This window comes from Columba livia, chromosome 12, assembly GCF_036013475.1.
Source record: "Columba livia isolate bColLiv1 breed racing homer chromosome 12, bColLiv1.pat.W.v2, whole genome shotgun sequence".
Lineage (NCBI taxonomy): Eukaryota > Metazoa > Chordata > Aves > Columbiformes > Columbidae > Columba > Columba livia.
This window is the reverse complement of record NC_088613.1, coordinates 10383563-10401485: the sequence shown is the minus strand read 5'-3', so window position 1 is coordinate 10401485 and position 17923 is coordinate 10383563. Positions and strand designations below refer to the sequence as shown.

Below are 17923 nucleotides of genomic sequence, written 5' to 3'. Positions count from 1 at the left end.
AAATGCAGCTCCATTACAGCAGACTGCAGTGTTCATTTGCCTGTCAGCAACTCTGCTTTTCCCTGCAAGTTCTGCATCCTGCAGCTCTCTGCATGATGACCCTCTTCCCTGCATCCCCCTTTCTTTGGGCTTTGACACCTGCTTGCAGGAAAGTTTTTCATAATTAAGTAAACCTAAGATTTGTCCCATAATACTGTAAGAAAAGTGCAGACTGGTAAAACTTCATTTTCATGCTTTTCAAGACACCTTGCAGAGGTAGCAGATTGGCAAGCTCACTTGCACTGGGTTTGTTTGAGATCTGCCTTACCTATGTGAGATCAGATTCTGGTTCAAGGAGTGGCATTTGTTTACCATCTCTGAAACAAACGACAAAGGAATTTCAGCTGAATAGTCTGGCACAGACTAATCTATCTTGGCAGTGGAGAACAGGAATTCATGAAGTTTCTGAGGAGGCAAGATTTGCTGGGAAGGGAAACAACCCTCCTTAGACCAGCCCAGGATGGGAAAAGTGGATAAGCTTCCTCTGGGCACACAAGCCCATCTCAGCACCCCTGAGCTGAGGACATGCAGAGCACAGCTTAGTGTGTGTACCAGCATAACTCTGTGCTGTTAACTCAAGCCTTTCTATTACTATTCCTCTAATTATTGATTTAGGCTTAGTTATTTCATATATCAATTTCTTTTTAAATCTAAAAACATCCTCTATCTTTATACAACAACTGGCTTATTTTTATTTTAGTGTCTTGTTCTTGTTGCACAGAGTGCTAGAGGTGATACTGATGCCAGGATCAGTATGTGTTACAAGTCTGTCCTGAGCTTCCAGTAGACAGTGAAGCTGGATTCAGGGCAGCCTTTTGTGTTGTGCTGCTCTGTGTCCAGACTGAGCTTTTTCTCTGTGGTCTGAGCTCATCTTGCTCTCTCCGGAAGCTGGGTACTGCACGATACTATTTTGTTTCACATCTGAATCTTTAAAAAGGATATTAGGGTGTATGTTGAATAAGGCATCTGAATTTGGTATTACAACATCTAACGCAGCCCAAAAGTGAACTTATGTGTGTGCACAACCAAGTGTTATAAAAATTACCTTTAAGTATTCATAGGAAAGCTGGCTGCTTTGAGTCTCCATCTTGGACAGTCCTCACCTCACACAACTTCCTCAGTTCATCCTAAGACTTAACCAACAGACCAGCCACAGTCTGAGAGTGTGTTGCCTGTAGCAGACTTGGACAAGATTTGGTCCAGAATGAACTAAAGGCTAAATGTCCTTCACTGATATAAACATTTTTGTGTGATGATTTTTTTTAATAACTTTGTCATTTCCATATACTAGACAATTTGAAAAAGTTACAAGGAAAAAAAAATGACTCCTAACTAGAAAGAACTGGGACTGGAGAGCAACCCATTCCTGGGCTTGCAGGGCTGGGAGGCCAAAAGAAGCTGTTAGTTGTGGCAGGGTAACATCTGCTCCTTGGAGTTGAGGTCCATGGGTGCAGTGACTGGTGCTGTCACTAAGGTTTAGTCAACAAGCCATGCTGGTGAAGCACAAGGAGGAGCAGAAGCCAGCTCTTGGGCTCAGCTGGGCTGGTTTGGCAGGGCTCATCAGGGCAGTCAGCTGTGGTTTTTATCACTAAAATCAGCTGTGTGTTCATATCTGACTACACACTCTGCCTGTCAGCTCCCAGGAATCGGTTGCTTGCCCATAACTCCTTTCCAGGCCAGAAACACACTCTGACCGGCACCAGTAGCAAAAGAGCGTTATTAAGTCTATCAAGCCTGAGTTCACAGATTTTATTTTAGAATAGTAACAGATGGCAAATGGTGGCAGTACAGCTGCCAGGACCAGGAGAGGATGGATGCTGGTTTGTCAGTTCAATGGATGCTGGCAGTAATTCACATTTATGTTTATACAGAGCCTTTCCTGTTTCAGAGCACTTTACCAACCAGCTTGGAGTTAACATGGGCTGGTAGATCTCATCTCTGTGCTTGTGTGGCCAGTGTGTGAGGCTAAGCATAACGGCATCAGACTGCACAAGAATTAGGCAGCTTCTTAAAATCACATAGTACCACTCACCGGGGATCTCATAGTCTTATAGGAGGCTATAAGTTTGATGACAGGAGTCTGGGGCACATAATTAGAAGGAGCACTTTTTAGCACTTTTTTGGTATATATTAAGAGCCAGATAAAGACCTCCACTTATTCCTCCTCCATTACCAGCAGATCCAGCCACCATAATCACATCCAGGAAAAATATCACACTAACTAGAGCTAAATTTAGAAATCCTGAAGAATTGCAGCATCATGGTTTTCCCTCATGAGAAGGTACAGGACTTCCACGAAAACACAGGAAGAAGTCATTAAAAGGCACATAAATGAACAGAAAATAGCATTTTTGAATAGTTGCATGTTGTTGTTGGTAGGTAAAACAAGGACTTTACATAGTTTCCCCTTTCTTTATAATATCTTCAGATCATTCTTTTGTACATCTTAGCTGAGCAGGACATATTAGGATTAATGTGGAGTAATGGGAGGAAGCTTTCCAAACAGTGTTTCTCTGGGATGGTCTAAAAACTTCATTATGTGTTTAAAATATCTGAAACTCTGACAATGGAGAAGTCGCTCTGCAATGGTACCAAAAGAGAACCAAACACTTTTTTAAAGGTCCAGGAGAAGAGGTAATTAAACTCATTTTTATCCAGTTGAGAGTGCATATCCAGCTATCATCTGCCTCACACTAAAAATTGCCTCCTTTACTTTATTTCCAGTGTAATGGTAAGTGATAAAAGGAAAGATATAAAATCGTGCAAGCAGGGCTGGTCTCTAATTTCTGCCCATTTCCACAGACTTCTGAGCTCAGGTACAACTTTGAATCTGATTTGCCTTAGCCAAATGAAAGTTATGAATCTCTGAGGTGTAAACTCTGCCATTGATTTCCCTTTGCTGCATTCACTTAGAGCAGCTGAAGGCATGGCTCAAATATGTTTTTGACAGCAATACAATTAAAATGTCATGACCTAAAAGTAAGTCTAAAATCCAGTAATCCAGTCCTCTGCCTAGCAGTGTAAGCAACTCTTTAACTATCGACCAAAATAACATATGGTGCATAACAAAATAAACGTAATTGAAGTGCTGGAGAGCTGGTCCTTTCTACTTCAGTAAATACCATGAGGTTTTTCTCCTCCTACTGGAAGCAAGTCTTTTTCTCAGGTCCAGAGGGAAAGGAAGCTTTCATGCCACCATGGCAATATACTGCTGAGGTGGCTGATGAGCCTTGCAGTCATGATGCCAAAGTGATGCTGATGTCTGATCATGGACGGGCACGGGAGGAGCCTGAGAGTTTGCTTTGCAAACTGCCTTCTGGTCTGCCCTGCAGTTTTATGCTTTTGTCTAGGACCTTCAAGGTGTCCTTAAATTGGATATTTCCTTATTCTCTAACCTTGCCTCCTAAGGATGCTGTGGGCTGGCAGTACCTCCTGTCCTGTCTGTTCTTTACCTTCTATATCGTTTTATGCAGTACAGTCAGAATTTGAGACCAGCTGGCAGCCCAACTGCAATGTCTGTTTAACTGCAGGAAACCATGCTTTATCCCCCTCTGAATCCTGATGGAGTAATGATAACAGATAATTGACTGAATGTGTTTTCATTTCTTGTTTATTCATCTCTTTGAACAGACTCCCTAAATACACAAATAAAATCCTCAATTAAAATTTGTGGATTAATGAATTGAACAACAGATTTTTTTTTTTTTTTTTTTTCCTGTTGCCTGGATTTCAGGAAGAGTTTCTCTGACTTTTCACTCGTGCTCCCTTGTGAAACATTTTCAGTTGTCAAAATGGGTAAATGCACTCTTGGCTGTTGTGTGGGCACATCAGATGCATCAGTGCTTGTCAGAATGCTGAGAAGAGACAATAATTAACAGTCTGGGATTTCCCATGTGCCAATTTGTTGCTGCGTGTGTGGTGTTCACAGTGCTGTGGAAGCCAAGAGCTTGCGTGGAGCATGACGTGGGTCATAGTCCCCTATAGAAGGATGGTTCTTAATTCTTCTTGACAAGGCAAACACTATCTTCCCTGGAGTGATCCTTTAGAGTTTGTGTTGTAAGAAATGCTTGCTAGACTGAGGGCTGCAGGATCAGGATCCCCCAACGCCACAGTATTGTTACCCATCTACATTACAGCAGTATATGATTAATATGATTGCACACAGCCAATGGTATCTTTCTATTATAAAAAGAACAAAATTGGTCTGAAAGTGTTTTCTATGAACTGCCAGTTAGCTTGCAGAACCAAGTGTGCACTTCACTCTGCAGACTGGAGGTTAGGGAATACAAGCAAACACAGTGAGTGGCAGGTAAAAACAAACAAGAAAAGTAGGCTATCAAAGCTAATAAAGAGTCTTGTTGCAAGCTGAATAAAGCTTTTATGATTTTATCTTTTTGCTTCAGGCAAACAGTACATTTTGTTTCTGTTTTGCAGTGAGCATGAGCTTTGGAAGTTTAAATAGAGAGTATTAGGTTATGGTAAGTGGTCATTGGAGGCTTGCATTACAATCATGGCCTGTTAAATTGTTTACCGAACCTTATTTTATATATATCTCTGAGGTTCACGTGAGTCTTAATTCCAGTTTATCTCCTTGTAGACATGAGTCTGTTGAGTTTTTCGTAAAACTTGAAAGGACTAACATAAAGTTTAAGATGCCTTTTGTTATAAGCTGCAAATAGTGAGGTGTCACCATAAGCATACGAGTCACCCCAGTAAACTTTTAGCATTATATCATTGTGTATCTTAGCACGTTTTTCTCACCACAGGTTTCTACACCTGCAGTTCTACAACTGTTAGTTATTCTGGCTGCAGCTGGACAGACGCCAGGATCTGATCTCACTGCTGGGAAGGGGTTGGCACAGCAGGGAGACTGGTCGTGCAGTGATCCCCATGGCACTCGTGTCTACCATGCTCATGGGTCAGCTTCTCACCTGCTGGGCTCAAGGCTCTTGTATGGAGTTTTCTTTAACCTAAAATGCTGTGCTGGGCACCGGCTATTTGGGAGCAACTCGGCTGCCTGCAAAGCAGCTGGCAGTAGGGGACAACCTGGACAGCAGAGCCCTCACACCCCCTCAGTCAGAGCTGGACCCTGCTAGACAAGCAGAAGTTGATCCTCAAAACTGTTTCTTTGCTTTGGTGCAACTGCTGCCCCTCAGGACATTTTAGTTTCAGCACTGAGTTTACAGGTAATAGTGTTAACTTCAGGCTGCACTGAGCATCTGTATCTTGTTAACCTGAAGCAAAACTTCGGTAATGTTTTAGCAAAGAACGTGAGTGTAAGAGAGCTTTATATGGATAGCAGAGAACAAGAGTTTTGGGTGCTTGCTTTGGACATTTTGAGATGTAGAAAAATAGACAATTCTCAGAAAAATATTTTGTGTACTTCCCTCTCCCCTCTCCACCTTTTAACCCTGCCTGTAGGTTAAGGATACCTAAAACACAGCCCATGTGTCCTAAAGCCCATGGCTGCAGTGTGGGAACAGCAGGTAGAGGCTTGATCACTGCAACTGGAGCTTCTGCACCGAGGGATTTCCAACAGCCCCTTGAGGCAGGCAGGGTCAACGACCCCTGGACTTGTACAGTGATGCTCAGTTAGTCTCTGTAGAAGAATCATGTCCTTTTGTAGGAAAGTCAAGTGGAGTTTGGGCAGCCTGCCATTGAAGACCTTTATGTGTGTGGTTTATTGACTCACAGAACTCATTGTGGTATTTCCACGTTTCCTAACACCAGGACTTGACAGTAAATCCTTAGATAACCTGTGTTGTTGGATAATCCAGGCAAAATGAGAGACAGGGCCAGGGCACTGCTGGAATACAGGAGCAGGCTGTTGGCATGAGCAGAAACAGAATTTTAGGAGTCTGGGAGGGAGGAGAGGAGCTCAATGGCAGGAGTACTAGGGCAGAAGATGTTCTGGGGTAAATTCCCTTTGGCATTATTTGCACATGTTTAAACTCCTCTCTGCTGGTGGGCATCAGGTTGTTTTGTGGTGTTTTTTTCCAAACAAATTGTGGATTACACTATGAACAGCGTATCGTACCTCTGTAATCTATGGCTTTGTGTTGGACCTCTGCAATGTAAAAATATTTAAAGTTTATTTGAAAAGGTGGCCAAGTCCTTATTACCAGTATGCTTGTGACAGACTTGCCTTTCTCCACCATTCTTACTTCCTCATGTTTGACTCCATAACTGGGGGACAGAGCACAGCAGCACACAAACCAGTTTATACTAAGTAGAAGTTAAAAACAGGACGGAAAATGCAAAAGCTAATGAGGAAATATAGTCACATGCCAACAAAGAGAAAAAGATAGATTGGAAAATAGTGTCACAGAAGCAGATAATTTTAAATTTGAGTTAAAGTCCTGCTGGTATTATTTATGGGCAACACTCCTTTTTTTTTATAGTGGAAAAAATTTTAAAAAAATACAGTAATGAAGATCATTGGCAGGAGACTGCTCTTTGCTTTCCCTAAAAGCCACACATTAGGTGTTTTCCCATTCTGCAATGGTTTTGGGAGTGAGGGTCTGATCTCATCCTACAGAGGACAAGGACACGAGCCTTTGGCCACAGGGCCCAGCACACAATGGTCTCATAGCAAAGCAGCGATTGTGAGGCTGAAGCGCCATTTCACTCAGGTTGTTCTTATTTGAGTAATTAGCCAGAAGCCAGGTCCCATTCTTTGAAGAGCATGTTCTATTTTGGAGCCATGCAATGTAACCCCTCTTTTCATCCCTATATTTTTATTTAGTACTTCTCCCAACTATCCAAGTTAGTGAAGAAAGACTGACAGAGACTGCTCATTTCTCTCAGCAGCTGGTAGCGAAGTGAGGCTAATAATTTTGCATATGATTTTGCTAAGTTTTTGATTAAATCCACTGATGTGCTGCCTTAAGTAGGGAATATCCAGCTTTGTTCTGCTTTTCCTGATTCAGAACTGGGTGCTGATTGTGGCTGTCTGTCCACCCCCCAGCAAATGCAGAGGTTTGCTCTCTGGCCACCAACATGTATCCCAGTGGGACAGGTCCAGCAGAGAGGGATGGTTGTGGTCCCATCAGTGGAGTCTGTCTCCAGCACCCTCTGCAAGTCTTCTGAATTGGTTTGCTGATACATCTCTGTTTCCATTTTGCTGTCTTGAAAACTGTTTTGGAAAACCTTTCCAAAAGGAAATTCTGGTGCTGGGGAAACGTTGTGCTTTTTGTTGAAGTGGCATATTTTTGGTTGAAGGATTAAAAGCTTTGTTGCAGAAGAGCATTCCCTCTCTAGGGTGCCTGTGAAAGCACTAAGCCTGATCACAAGAGGTTCTGCCCTTGGCAGCAAGCATAGAGTTAATTATATAGGGACCAGATTCAGTGACTGCACTTTAAAAAGCTCTAAGTAAGATATTAAATCAAGCAAAAGAGCTGCACTGAGGCACAGCAGACACAGAAGTTGTGTGCTTTGCTAAACCTGTGCATGTGAAATCTCTCTCTAAAAAGACTTCAGCATTTACATGACCTCTGCTAATATTTATTTTAAAATAACGCTTTGTGTCAGCTGTCTCAGCTCCACACTGCCGTGGGCTGTTCTCAAGTCTGGACTGTTTTCCAGTCAGCGTGAAGTGGACTCTGCTGCATGATATGAACAGTCGACTTGTCCCTTATAGTTTTTGTTGGCAACAAACATAGCAATGAGCCAACTGCAGCGGCAATGGGGCCGTGATTTCGGCCAGCCCTTGGGTGTATTTTTCGAATACTGAAGCCAGTGAGCTAGCTGAACTGAGATGTCAGAGACTCCCTTCATGGATACTACAGAAAAAGACCTCTTTTTAGTGTTTTTTCCAATATAATCTGGTAGACAGCAGGATATGAGGGTTTGAAGAGAAGGTGCAGGTGTGATCACTGGCCTGGGATGTTGCCTGTAACACACAGGGGCATAGGTGTTCACACCTTAAATGTATTAAACAGCCCCTACTGGTACTCGAGTAATATTTTCCTTCCTGCCATTGCAGATATACCTGAAGGTAGTAGAGTTAGGAAAAAATACTTTTTCTAGTGTGCTGTCCTCTAACTGCATTGTTGAGCTCTTCCTGCAATGACAATTTATTTAGTCATCAAAAAACTGAATTTTGACAGATGTCCTTTTGAACATTATAGTTGGTCTTGTGGTCACACCAGTTCCCAAAAGACCTCAAGGTCCCTTCCTTAATGCATTCCTCTACTCTGACTGGCAAATGGAACAGAGAGGGGGTTTTGCCTTCCTAACAGTACACCAGACTCCTATAACGAGTAAGTGCTGTTAGGAAGTCACTGGCTGTGTGAGTCATTGGAGGGTGCTCCACACAGCGGGATTGACCAGAGTTGTCCCACGCAATGTGCCATTTTCGATCCAGCAAGGCTTAAATAATTTCATATTTGCACAGACTCTCAATTCTCTTCATTGTAGAGTCTAAAAGGACAACCTGCAGCATGTGCTCTGCAGAGGTGGCTGACAGCAGCTTATTAATCATATTCCCTTCCCAGGGCCAGACAGTGTAGGAGTGATTGACCTTCCATATTGCATTGGACAACTTTAATATGAAAGTAACAGGAAAACATACGAAATAAGATAAGCACATAAAGGCTGGCTGCACCACGCCTCCTGGAAGAACACACACTCCATAGTGTGAGCACTGCATAAATTCTGGTGAAAATATACCTGTTCACATGCAAAAGACCAAAAAAGACATTTCCCATGCAACTGCTGTCAGTGCAATGAATAAACCACTGAAAACTTAACCTGACTGCCCCAATTCTTTGGCCCATGAGGGACAGAGCTTGTGTAAAGTGTCACTATGTGATGGTATAGAAAGATTATGTCCTGTATAGTATTTAAAGGAGTTAAGTTCTCCACAGGACAGTGGATGCTAGATGGCTGCCTGGTGACTACAGAGGTGCTGGCTGACTAACAAGGACAGCAAAATCCTTCTCTCTTACACAACTTAGAGGATTGCAGGAACCTGACCCAAAGCTATAATTGGGTTTACGATTTAGTTTTCTGAAGAAGGAACATGCAGGTTAATCATGGGTAGTTACTCTCCACTACTGTCACTAGCAGAGCAAGTTCTTATTTTCTAGGGTTTCAGATTTCAACTGGAAGGTAGAGTGAAGTCTGTGAGAAGAGTTAGGCCTACAGAGGAGTTCTGAGTTGCAGGTCGTCTGGACCTATGCTAACCTCTCACAGTCTCTTCTCCTTTTTTGTAGGCAACATCTTTGTTGTGAGTTTGTCTGTCGCAGACCTCGTAGTTGCGGTTTACCCATACCCTCTGATCTTGAGCGCCATTTTCCATAATGGATGGACCATGGGAAATGTTCACTGCCAGATAAGTGGGTTCCTGATGGGCTTAAGTGTCATCGGGTCCATTTTCAACATCACGGCAATTGCAATCAACCGCTACTGCTACATCTGCCACAGCCTTCGGTACGATAAGCTCTTCAACCTGAAGAACACCTGCTGCTATCTCTGTGTGACCTGGATACTCACAGTGGTGGCAATTGTGCCAAACTTCTTTGTTGGCTCCTTGCAGTATGACCCCCGGATTTACTCCTGCACCTTTGCCCAGACGGTGAGTACATCATACACCATCACAGTGGTGGTGGTTCACTTCATCGTCCCACTCTCCATAGTGACGTTTTGTTACCTAAGGATCTGGATTTTGGTGATTCAGGTCAAACACCGGGTGAGACAAGACTGCAAGCAGAAGCTCAGAGCAGCTGACATCCGGAATTTCTTGACTATGTTTGTTGTTTTTGTCCTTTTTGCTGTGTGCTGGGGACCGTTAAACTTTATTGGCCTTGCTGTTTCAATTAATCCTTCAAAAGTGCAGCCACACATTCCAGAATGGCTTTTTGTCCTGAGTTATTTTATGGCCTATTTTAACAGCTGCCTCAATGCGGTGATCTATGGGCTTCTTAACCAGAATTTCCGGAAGGAATACAAAAGGATCCTGCTGACACTCCGGACTCCCAGGATGCTCTTCATCGATGTGTCCAAGGGTGGAACAGAAGGGATGAAAAGCAAGCCATCCCCAGCCGTAACAAACAACAACCAAGCTGAAATACACTTATGAGTCAGAACAGTACTATTTATTTTGGAATACAGTAGTGTATATAATATATAAAAGCCTTTCTGTGTGGGCATTTCACAGCTGGTGTTGCTGCCTGTTGTGCAAGGAAGGAGTCTGCTACCTTTCATGTTTAGCTTATCGCTGTGACATCAAGGCTTGAGTAAGGATTTTCAGAATGGAAATTATTGATTTTTATCTTTTCTTTTTCCTATGCCATCTTTCACCACGTGCCTAATTAATTAGTTTGGTTGCTTTTGCCACAAGCATGCCGATACCCTCAAAAAGGGAATCGTTCAGAGTGCGTGGGGAAATGCAGTTATGCTTGAAATGCAGCCTTCAAGAGCCAGCAAAATCACCATGTATTGCGCTCAAAACTTTCTTCTTTCCCTCTGAATTCTAATTTTTTTTAGCATTAATGTAACCCAAACTATAGCAAACAAAATGGAAACTGCATGACCTTTTATGTTTTCACTTGGGTAACAGTATTAGCCAGCAGGCATACATGTGGGCATGGTGACTTCCACCGTTTGCGAGTTCATTTTTCTTTTTCTTCTTCTTTTTATTTTTCTTTTTTCTTGAGGTTTTGAAGCTAGCCTGGGCTAGATGTGAGGCAGGCAAAAGCCAGACCCGGTGAATGTCTGGTGCACTCATTTTAATTGAATGTCTACAGATATTAAGTACCCTTGCACTTTCCTTCCCAGGCCAGGAGTAAGAGTATAACATATGACATAATGTAATTGCAGGAAGATACTTGGAGCCTGATTCTGATTTAGGCAGTCTCCTGTCATGGCCAGCATTTGTTCCAAATGTCTTTCAGAAGTCCCTGCTACATGAACGTCATAAAAAAAGATGAACATAGCAGAGTCCCATCTGTTTAATGCAGATGCTGGCTTTTAAGTTCCAGTAATATTTACACTTGCAGACAAAGGGAGAAGGGGAAGAAGGTGTTTATTCCAAGCATCTCTCCTTTTGCCTACCACATAACATGAATTTAGTGGGGGTGAGGGGCAAGTGGATAATTTTTAAATTTTTTTTTATTTTATTCATATACAAACCTGTAATTAATTCGTGGAGCTGGGAAAGGAAAGCTACTTGAGCATATTTATGCATCAGTTTTCAGTTAAAACCTGAACTCTGTTATCTTTGTCATTGGAAATGATGTCCTGAAGTGCTGGGAAGGCCAGTATCACATCAGAGACAAGCACATGGACTTTTTCCTTAACAGAGGGACAGGGTGGGGTTGACGGCAGCTGTCTGTAAATATGACTTGTTCTTTTTTTCCTTAGCTCCATTGTGAATTTGTCTCCTTATGTTATTAACTGTGTGGATCCTTCTTTGAAACAGTCCCATAAAATCAACAGGTAAAACTCCCCTGGTGCAACTCTACCTTCAAGTGAGCAAACCTGGCCTGATGCTGGTGTACGGAGAGGCCCAGCGGGAGCTGTGTGATGGAGAGGAGCAGGTCTGAGCCCCATGGGTCTGAGACCAGCAGTCAGCCCTGCTCCTGATCAGAGAGTGCAGTCTTCTCTCTTTGATCTTATCCAAAGTAGGACTAGTTTCAGGGCTGAACCCTGAAACACTGAGAACCAGACTTTGCAATAGCATGTAGGTGCCTAGAGATAGAGGTATGTAGGATTTACCAAAACCCTGAGCAGGCTAAGTGCCTAATACTTAGTGAAGTTAACAAGCCATTTGTGCATCGCTTGCTGAAAGCCACTTGTTGCTGAGCATCTCTTCTGCTGATTTTTGTTGGGGGAAGTGGAGTTGAGAGAAATTAAGCCCCTTTATGAAGTGGACATGGTGCGTTGCTTCAGTGTGGGCTGTGGTGTGCCTGCTGCCATGTGCGGAAGGTTGTTGCAATGCAGGGGGGGTCTCTGCACTTATAGGGCACCCTGGCACTTTATGAAGTTTCAAACTTGAACATCTCAGCTATTTCAGACGATTATTGTTTTAAAATGCACTGCAGCCAGCCTCCCATAATAGGAATCAAAATGAGTTCTGTTTTGGCCTCTTAATTTGCCTGAGCATGGCCAAATAGAGGTATCTTGACCCTCAGAAATAATGTGGTCCGTTTGCCTTCCAGCAAAACCAGTGTGGATGAATTCACACCATTCCATGCAAACAAAATCATTTTGAGTCAAACTTGGATAAGAAAAGCACTGAGTAATCCATATCTGCAGAGACTGTTTGTCCTGTCATGCCAAGGAGATGTCCTGTGTTCTGTGATTAGTCTTCAAAGCTGTTTGCAATTAGCCACAACAGTGTTAGAATCACGTTAACAAATATTTTTAAGCATCTAGCGCCAAGCCAAATATACTCCTTTAAGACAATCGTGAAGAATCTTGTACAGGTTTGCCAAATGTCTCAAATACCCCACAACTGGGGTTTTATCCTACGAATTCTTGTCTTGTTAACTGAATGTTCAGTGAAGGCAGTGTGGTATTTTTTTTTTTTCTTTAAGCTTGTATTTGCACTATTTCTTATTCAGGCTCCAAAGTAACAGCCAGCGAGTGTTTGAACCAAACCAAGTAAGCCAAAGAGGTCCTGAACAGGCAAGCCATGGGAGTCTCTGCTAGCACCTGGTAGGAAGGGGAGCAGCAGGAGCGCGATAGGGCACGTCCCCAGGACTCACAGAGAGTCACTGCTGGACCAGACTATGCAAAGTGAGAGGGGGATCTGCTTGTCTTCCGCTGCAAGGTCTTTGCAGGGGACAGGCTGGGTACCTGCTGTGCCGGGGTGGGTGCTGAGCAGCTCCCCGCCCGTGCAGACCTTGCCAGCACCCCGCAGGGTGGGGATGGGTCTGCGATGGGCTCCGTGCACGTGACAGCACGGAGAGCTTGCCCTAGCATGACCTGTTCAGAACTGCTTTGGGTGTCCCAGTGTGAGGAAGGGCTGACCAAGGCTGAGCCCAGAACTGGCGTGATTCAGCTGCTGCAGTCCTGCTGGAGCTGAGGTTTGCAATATGAAGCACAAAAAGCAGGGAACATGGCTTCAAAAAGAGAACACTGTGCCATTTGCTAGCACCTTGATACGGAGACAGTGCTTAGGATAAGATTTTATACTGACTTATTTTAAAACTACCCAAGCAGCTCCTTATTTATATTAAGAAATGGTTAACAGGGTACAGATAGTGTATTGTGTTAACATTTGTTTACAGAAAAAGTGAAGTGCATCTTAAACTTGGAATCCTGAGCAGTGTTAGGGTTTCCCTGTGGGAATCTAGCTTTAATCCCAATTTGAGCTGCCAAGGAAATCCCACAGTTTAAACCACACTCTGTCAATTCCACCTGTGGTGTACCTACCTTAAAGTCTCGGAAATAACACTGAGATCTCCTATAAACTGGTTTTAAATCACTTGCTCTGGATTTGACCTGGTGGTGTTGCATATCTAGTCTAGCTCTAAACTCAAAAATTGTTGTACTGAACCTGAATTTATGGAAAGGCAGCATTGCCATGAAGGAATATGAATCTCTTGCCACAAAGAAATACTTCTGGATGTTGCTAATGAATGTTATTTAATCTATTTAAGAAGAATGTAACCATTATATTTATATATAAATATATATTGCATATGCTGTTTCCATTTTATCATTTGATTAAGAATCCTTCAGTATTCTTCCCTCTTGCTATTTTTGTTTATAAAGTAGATTCATTCCCTTTGCCTGTTAAAACTGTAATAAATCTGCCATTTGACTGCTTTTCAGGTTTTTTTTTCCACTTGCAGTTACTTTTTAATAAATATTTGGAACACTAGCTTGGCTTTTGTTGACTCCCAGAAAACAGATGGAATGGACAAATGTAATTGAGTTCAGGCATACATTAGCTGCCCAGCTCAGACCTGGAAGAGAATGATCTAGTGCACCTGGGACACCTCCTTGTATTCATGTGTTTTCCTTCCACCTGCCTTCGAGACAGCTGCCTGATGCATTATGTCCTTCTCATCGGCGAAGAAACTTTATCTGTATTGCCAGTAGTCCCCTTGCCATGTGTCCCTCTGAGGCCTTTCTAGTGTTTATGTCATTCCCTTGGGTGCTACAGAAGCAAAGACTGTGCCACATCCATTCCCTTGCTCTGCAAGCTGGGAGGGAGAGCAGCACAGCCACGCTGTGAATGGGAGGGTGTAGGAGCCAGCATGGTCCCCAGTCAGAGCATGAGGTTGCATTGGTGGGGTGGGGTTGGGAACAGAGAGAGTCCCCCTGGGCTGGAGGCACAGGGAGGGCTGCCACACACTTGGTCTCCGTCAAGAAGCTTTGTGAGGATGCGGACTGCTGTGTCCAAGATGATTGTTGTGGGCTTTTTTGGGTTTTTTTTTGCTTTTTCCCCATCTCTGTTTTGGAGCAGATTTTGCTGTATTCAGGCAGGTCTTCAGACAATAGGTTCTGTCCATAGGTTGCAGCAGTTATATTTCCATGCTGGCTATGCTGGCTGGCTAAAATGGAACTATTTTTTGGGGAGGCTCAGTGTCACTTCTGAAGCAAGGGGTGATGGGAATATGGAGGGTGTTCCAGTGGTCACAGCAACTAGAGCTCTCTGTTTGATTTTGTTTACACAAACAAAGTGCCTCGTTCCTGTTTCCTAACCAGATGCCATGTGCAATCATAGTGTTAATGTGAGATTTTCCATTAAAACAAAAAATTGCTGAACAACCATGGAGCAGATGTGTTGAATGAACAAGCACTGTTATTCAATGACACCCCAGAGCAGTACTGCTACTTTTTTTTTGCTAATCTTTTCCAACAGGCACTGGACTTCATCTGCTGCTTCCACAGTAAAGCCTGCAATGCTCGGTGATGTGACACACTGAAAGCAGTGTTTATGATAATTGCAGATCCCCAAATGTCTGTCTGAGTAGAGATGCTACAAAATCCTTGCACGGACTCATACCTGCTATTTCCACCACATGGAACTGAATGAACCATCAGAAGTGAAGTGGTGTTATTTATTTATTTACTTGTAACAAAGTGTAGTAACTGGGAGATAAGATACAGCTATAAAAGACAGGAGGTGCAATAATTCAACACCAGGATAAAATCTTACGGTGACTATTTAGAAATCAATATTTGTCCTAACGTATTTACTTTGAAGCTTATAATTTATAACATGAAGCCAGTCAGTAAAGAACTGCTGCACATGTATTTAGAATTTTATTGGAAAAATGTAAATTACTAGGCCTAATGCAATATTTCTTACCATGAAAGCCCTGAGATAAGAAATGCAGAATGGGTTCTTGCAAGAACTCTGATAGAATATGCAAATTTTTTCATTGGTGATAAGAACCATAAAATTTGTATCACTCGGGAACTACATTTGTTAATGGAAGCTCCATAATATTGTTAACTGAATTTTAATTTTGTAATTCTTGTTTGTAGTATCCACTATTCATATGCTATAAGTAATGCACTGTACAGCAGAGATAGAATTTACAGTACGGGGTCCATTTCCAGAGCAAACAATGTGAGTCTAATCATTAACTGAAATATGTTTCTATGTTTTCTCGCAAGCATGGTCTTCCAATAAGATTTTTAACTTAAATAATAGCTTCTAAGAGGCCAGGGAAACTTTAATGTCTTTTAAATTAGTAGCAACAACTGTGCAGTCACGGCTTGCCTAGATTACCTTTTATACAGATGGAGCCATCAAAAAATTTTATAAATCTGTCCACTTGAAATGTATAGTTTATTTTGTATGTAGAATATTCTATGGGTAACACATTCAATAAATTGTGATGTCTTTCCTTCTGCATTGTGCTCCTCCCGTGAGCAAAACTTCTGCATTTCCCTGGAAGCAGGATGCAAAATGGTTTCCTCATCTATAAGCAGGTTGCTTTGCCTCAAGGTAGGTTTACAGTGGTCTTGATAAGTGTGAGGACAGAGGTATTAATGTGGCATCAAAACACAATGATCTCCTGGGTGAAAAGTGACAGCATTTTGTGATTTAAAAAAAAAAAAAGCATGGAAAAAAGCACAAAACAATTTGCAGGAAAGAAATTGAATGACATTTGTGGTTGAGAGGAAAATTTGGAGGGATCGTATTTACCCAAGCTGGGGCCTGGCCAGGGCAATGAAGTTAATGAACCCATTAGTATAAAAAATGACCCAGGGATTTTTATGGCACAAGAGCACACAGCTGGCATGGAGCCGGGTCTGTGGCTGCGGGAGCCTCTGTGGCACAAGCACAGGAAAAGGCAACACAGTAGGTAAAAGTAAAGAAACTCAGAAAGTATTAAATGCACAAATGTAGTGGTAGTTAAAATGAAAGTTTAGCAGGATTTTGCCTTTTTAGTTGTTATTGATGTTTTGTTTTTTAACGAAAAAACATTTCCCTTTCTAATGTTTTTGAAATATTACAGAACACTGCCAGTCAACTTGAACACTCTTTTTTTGGGTATTTGTCCTGACATCATTGCAGCACCCTGGCTCCCTGCAATGACATGGATGACACGCAAGGCTGGGAACAAATAATTTCTCCCAAGCTTCTCCTGCAAGAGGAAATGGGTTGATAAAAGTGTTGCAGAAGGCTGGGGCATGAGCAGCATCACATCAGCTTGTGCTGGAGCTGAGCCCACACTGTGCTTATGCTGCTGGCCTCGCCATTCATATAGGTGGGTGAGGTGGCTGTCATCCCAGGAGCCCCTCTGCACCTTGGCAGGAGCATCTGAGGAGCGCATTCCTCAAGGAGACAGGGGCTCTGCCAGTAATTCGCAGCCAGATCTTGAAGAAAATACTTTCCCTCTTTCCCCCAACCATGATTTAGATGTAAATAAAACAAAGTGCTTATGATCAAATGCTCCTAAAGGAATATTTTGGTTTGGTGCAGTAGCAGCTTTGGAGGACCCTGAGCTGCAGGGATGGTAGCCTGGGCACAGCTGGGCTAGGCATGGACAGGATGGAGCTGATGGGCTGACGAGCTGCCCCTGGGCAGGGTGGTGTCACACCCAACCTCACAGGCTTAAACTGCCCTGGGGAGAGTCTCTTCCTTCTCTAGCAGAGGATGGCTGGAAGAGGAAGGTGCTGTGGCCACCACATCTGCCCCGACAGCTGGAAGGGCCCCGTCAGCTTTCAGCACTCAGAGGTGGTGTAAAAATCTGGCTTATATCCAGCTGCGATGGGGACTGGTGAGACTAAACCATGACAGATGTTTTGCTGAGGTGGGAGAGGGCCATCCTGCCCCAGCAGCATGGGGTGCTGAAGGAGGTGAGCCTTGCTTTCTTGGTACTATGCTCTTTTTGCTGGAAGGTCAAAATGTGGTTTGGAAAGCAAATGGTGCCTGTGGAAAACCAAGGTTGCTCTGCTGGGGCAACTTAGGGCTTTCCCTGCCCTGCTGGTAGTGATGCAGGAGTTAAGGCTACAACAAGGGGCACTTTTCACTGCAAAGCTTGTCCCTGTTGCTGCCCTGCGTTGGCAGTGCCCACCACACAGCTTATCTCCACTTGTGGGTGTCTGGCCAGGCAGAGCTGCTGTGTTTGTCACTGTGTGAATGACACCAAGCCAAATACACCCAGCTCAGCCTGGGATGTGTGAGAAACAATAAATATTTAGGCAATGAGCCAGGTTAAGCCCAAGTTGAGTCAGTTATAACCAAGCCATGCATGAAAGAGGTAGCAGGGCCAGAAGCAGCCCTATCTGCAAACCTTGAGAGCAACTTCTTCCACATAGGACTCTCTCCTGCTGTGTCCCAAACCAGAAGTTCATTTCTTCTTTCTCTATTGCCACTTCTCTGTCTTCCAAGTAATGTTAAGGACTCATCCACAGGAGCTCTGGTCAGCAGAACCTTGTCTTCAGGCCAACGAATAGGCAAGTGAAGGAT

General features: G+C 43.2%; 1 protein-coding gene across 1 annotated transcript in view; it reads left to right on the top strand.

Annotated features, from left to right (window-relative positions):
• The window catches only part of GPR50 (G protein-coupled receptor 50), a 47538-nt gene extending 33668 nt beyond the window's left edge, over positions 1 to 13870 (top strand). The window contains exon 3 of the mRNA XM_065077834.1: positions 9255 to 13870. Within this exon, the coding sequence (XP_064933906.1) occupies positions 9255 to 10120 (866 nt within the window). The 3' untranslated portion in view covers positions 10121 to 13870. The remainder of the gene's footprint in view (positions 1 to 9254) is intronic.
• The last annotated feature ends 4053 nt before the right edge of the window (positions 13871 to 17923 follow it).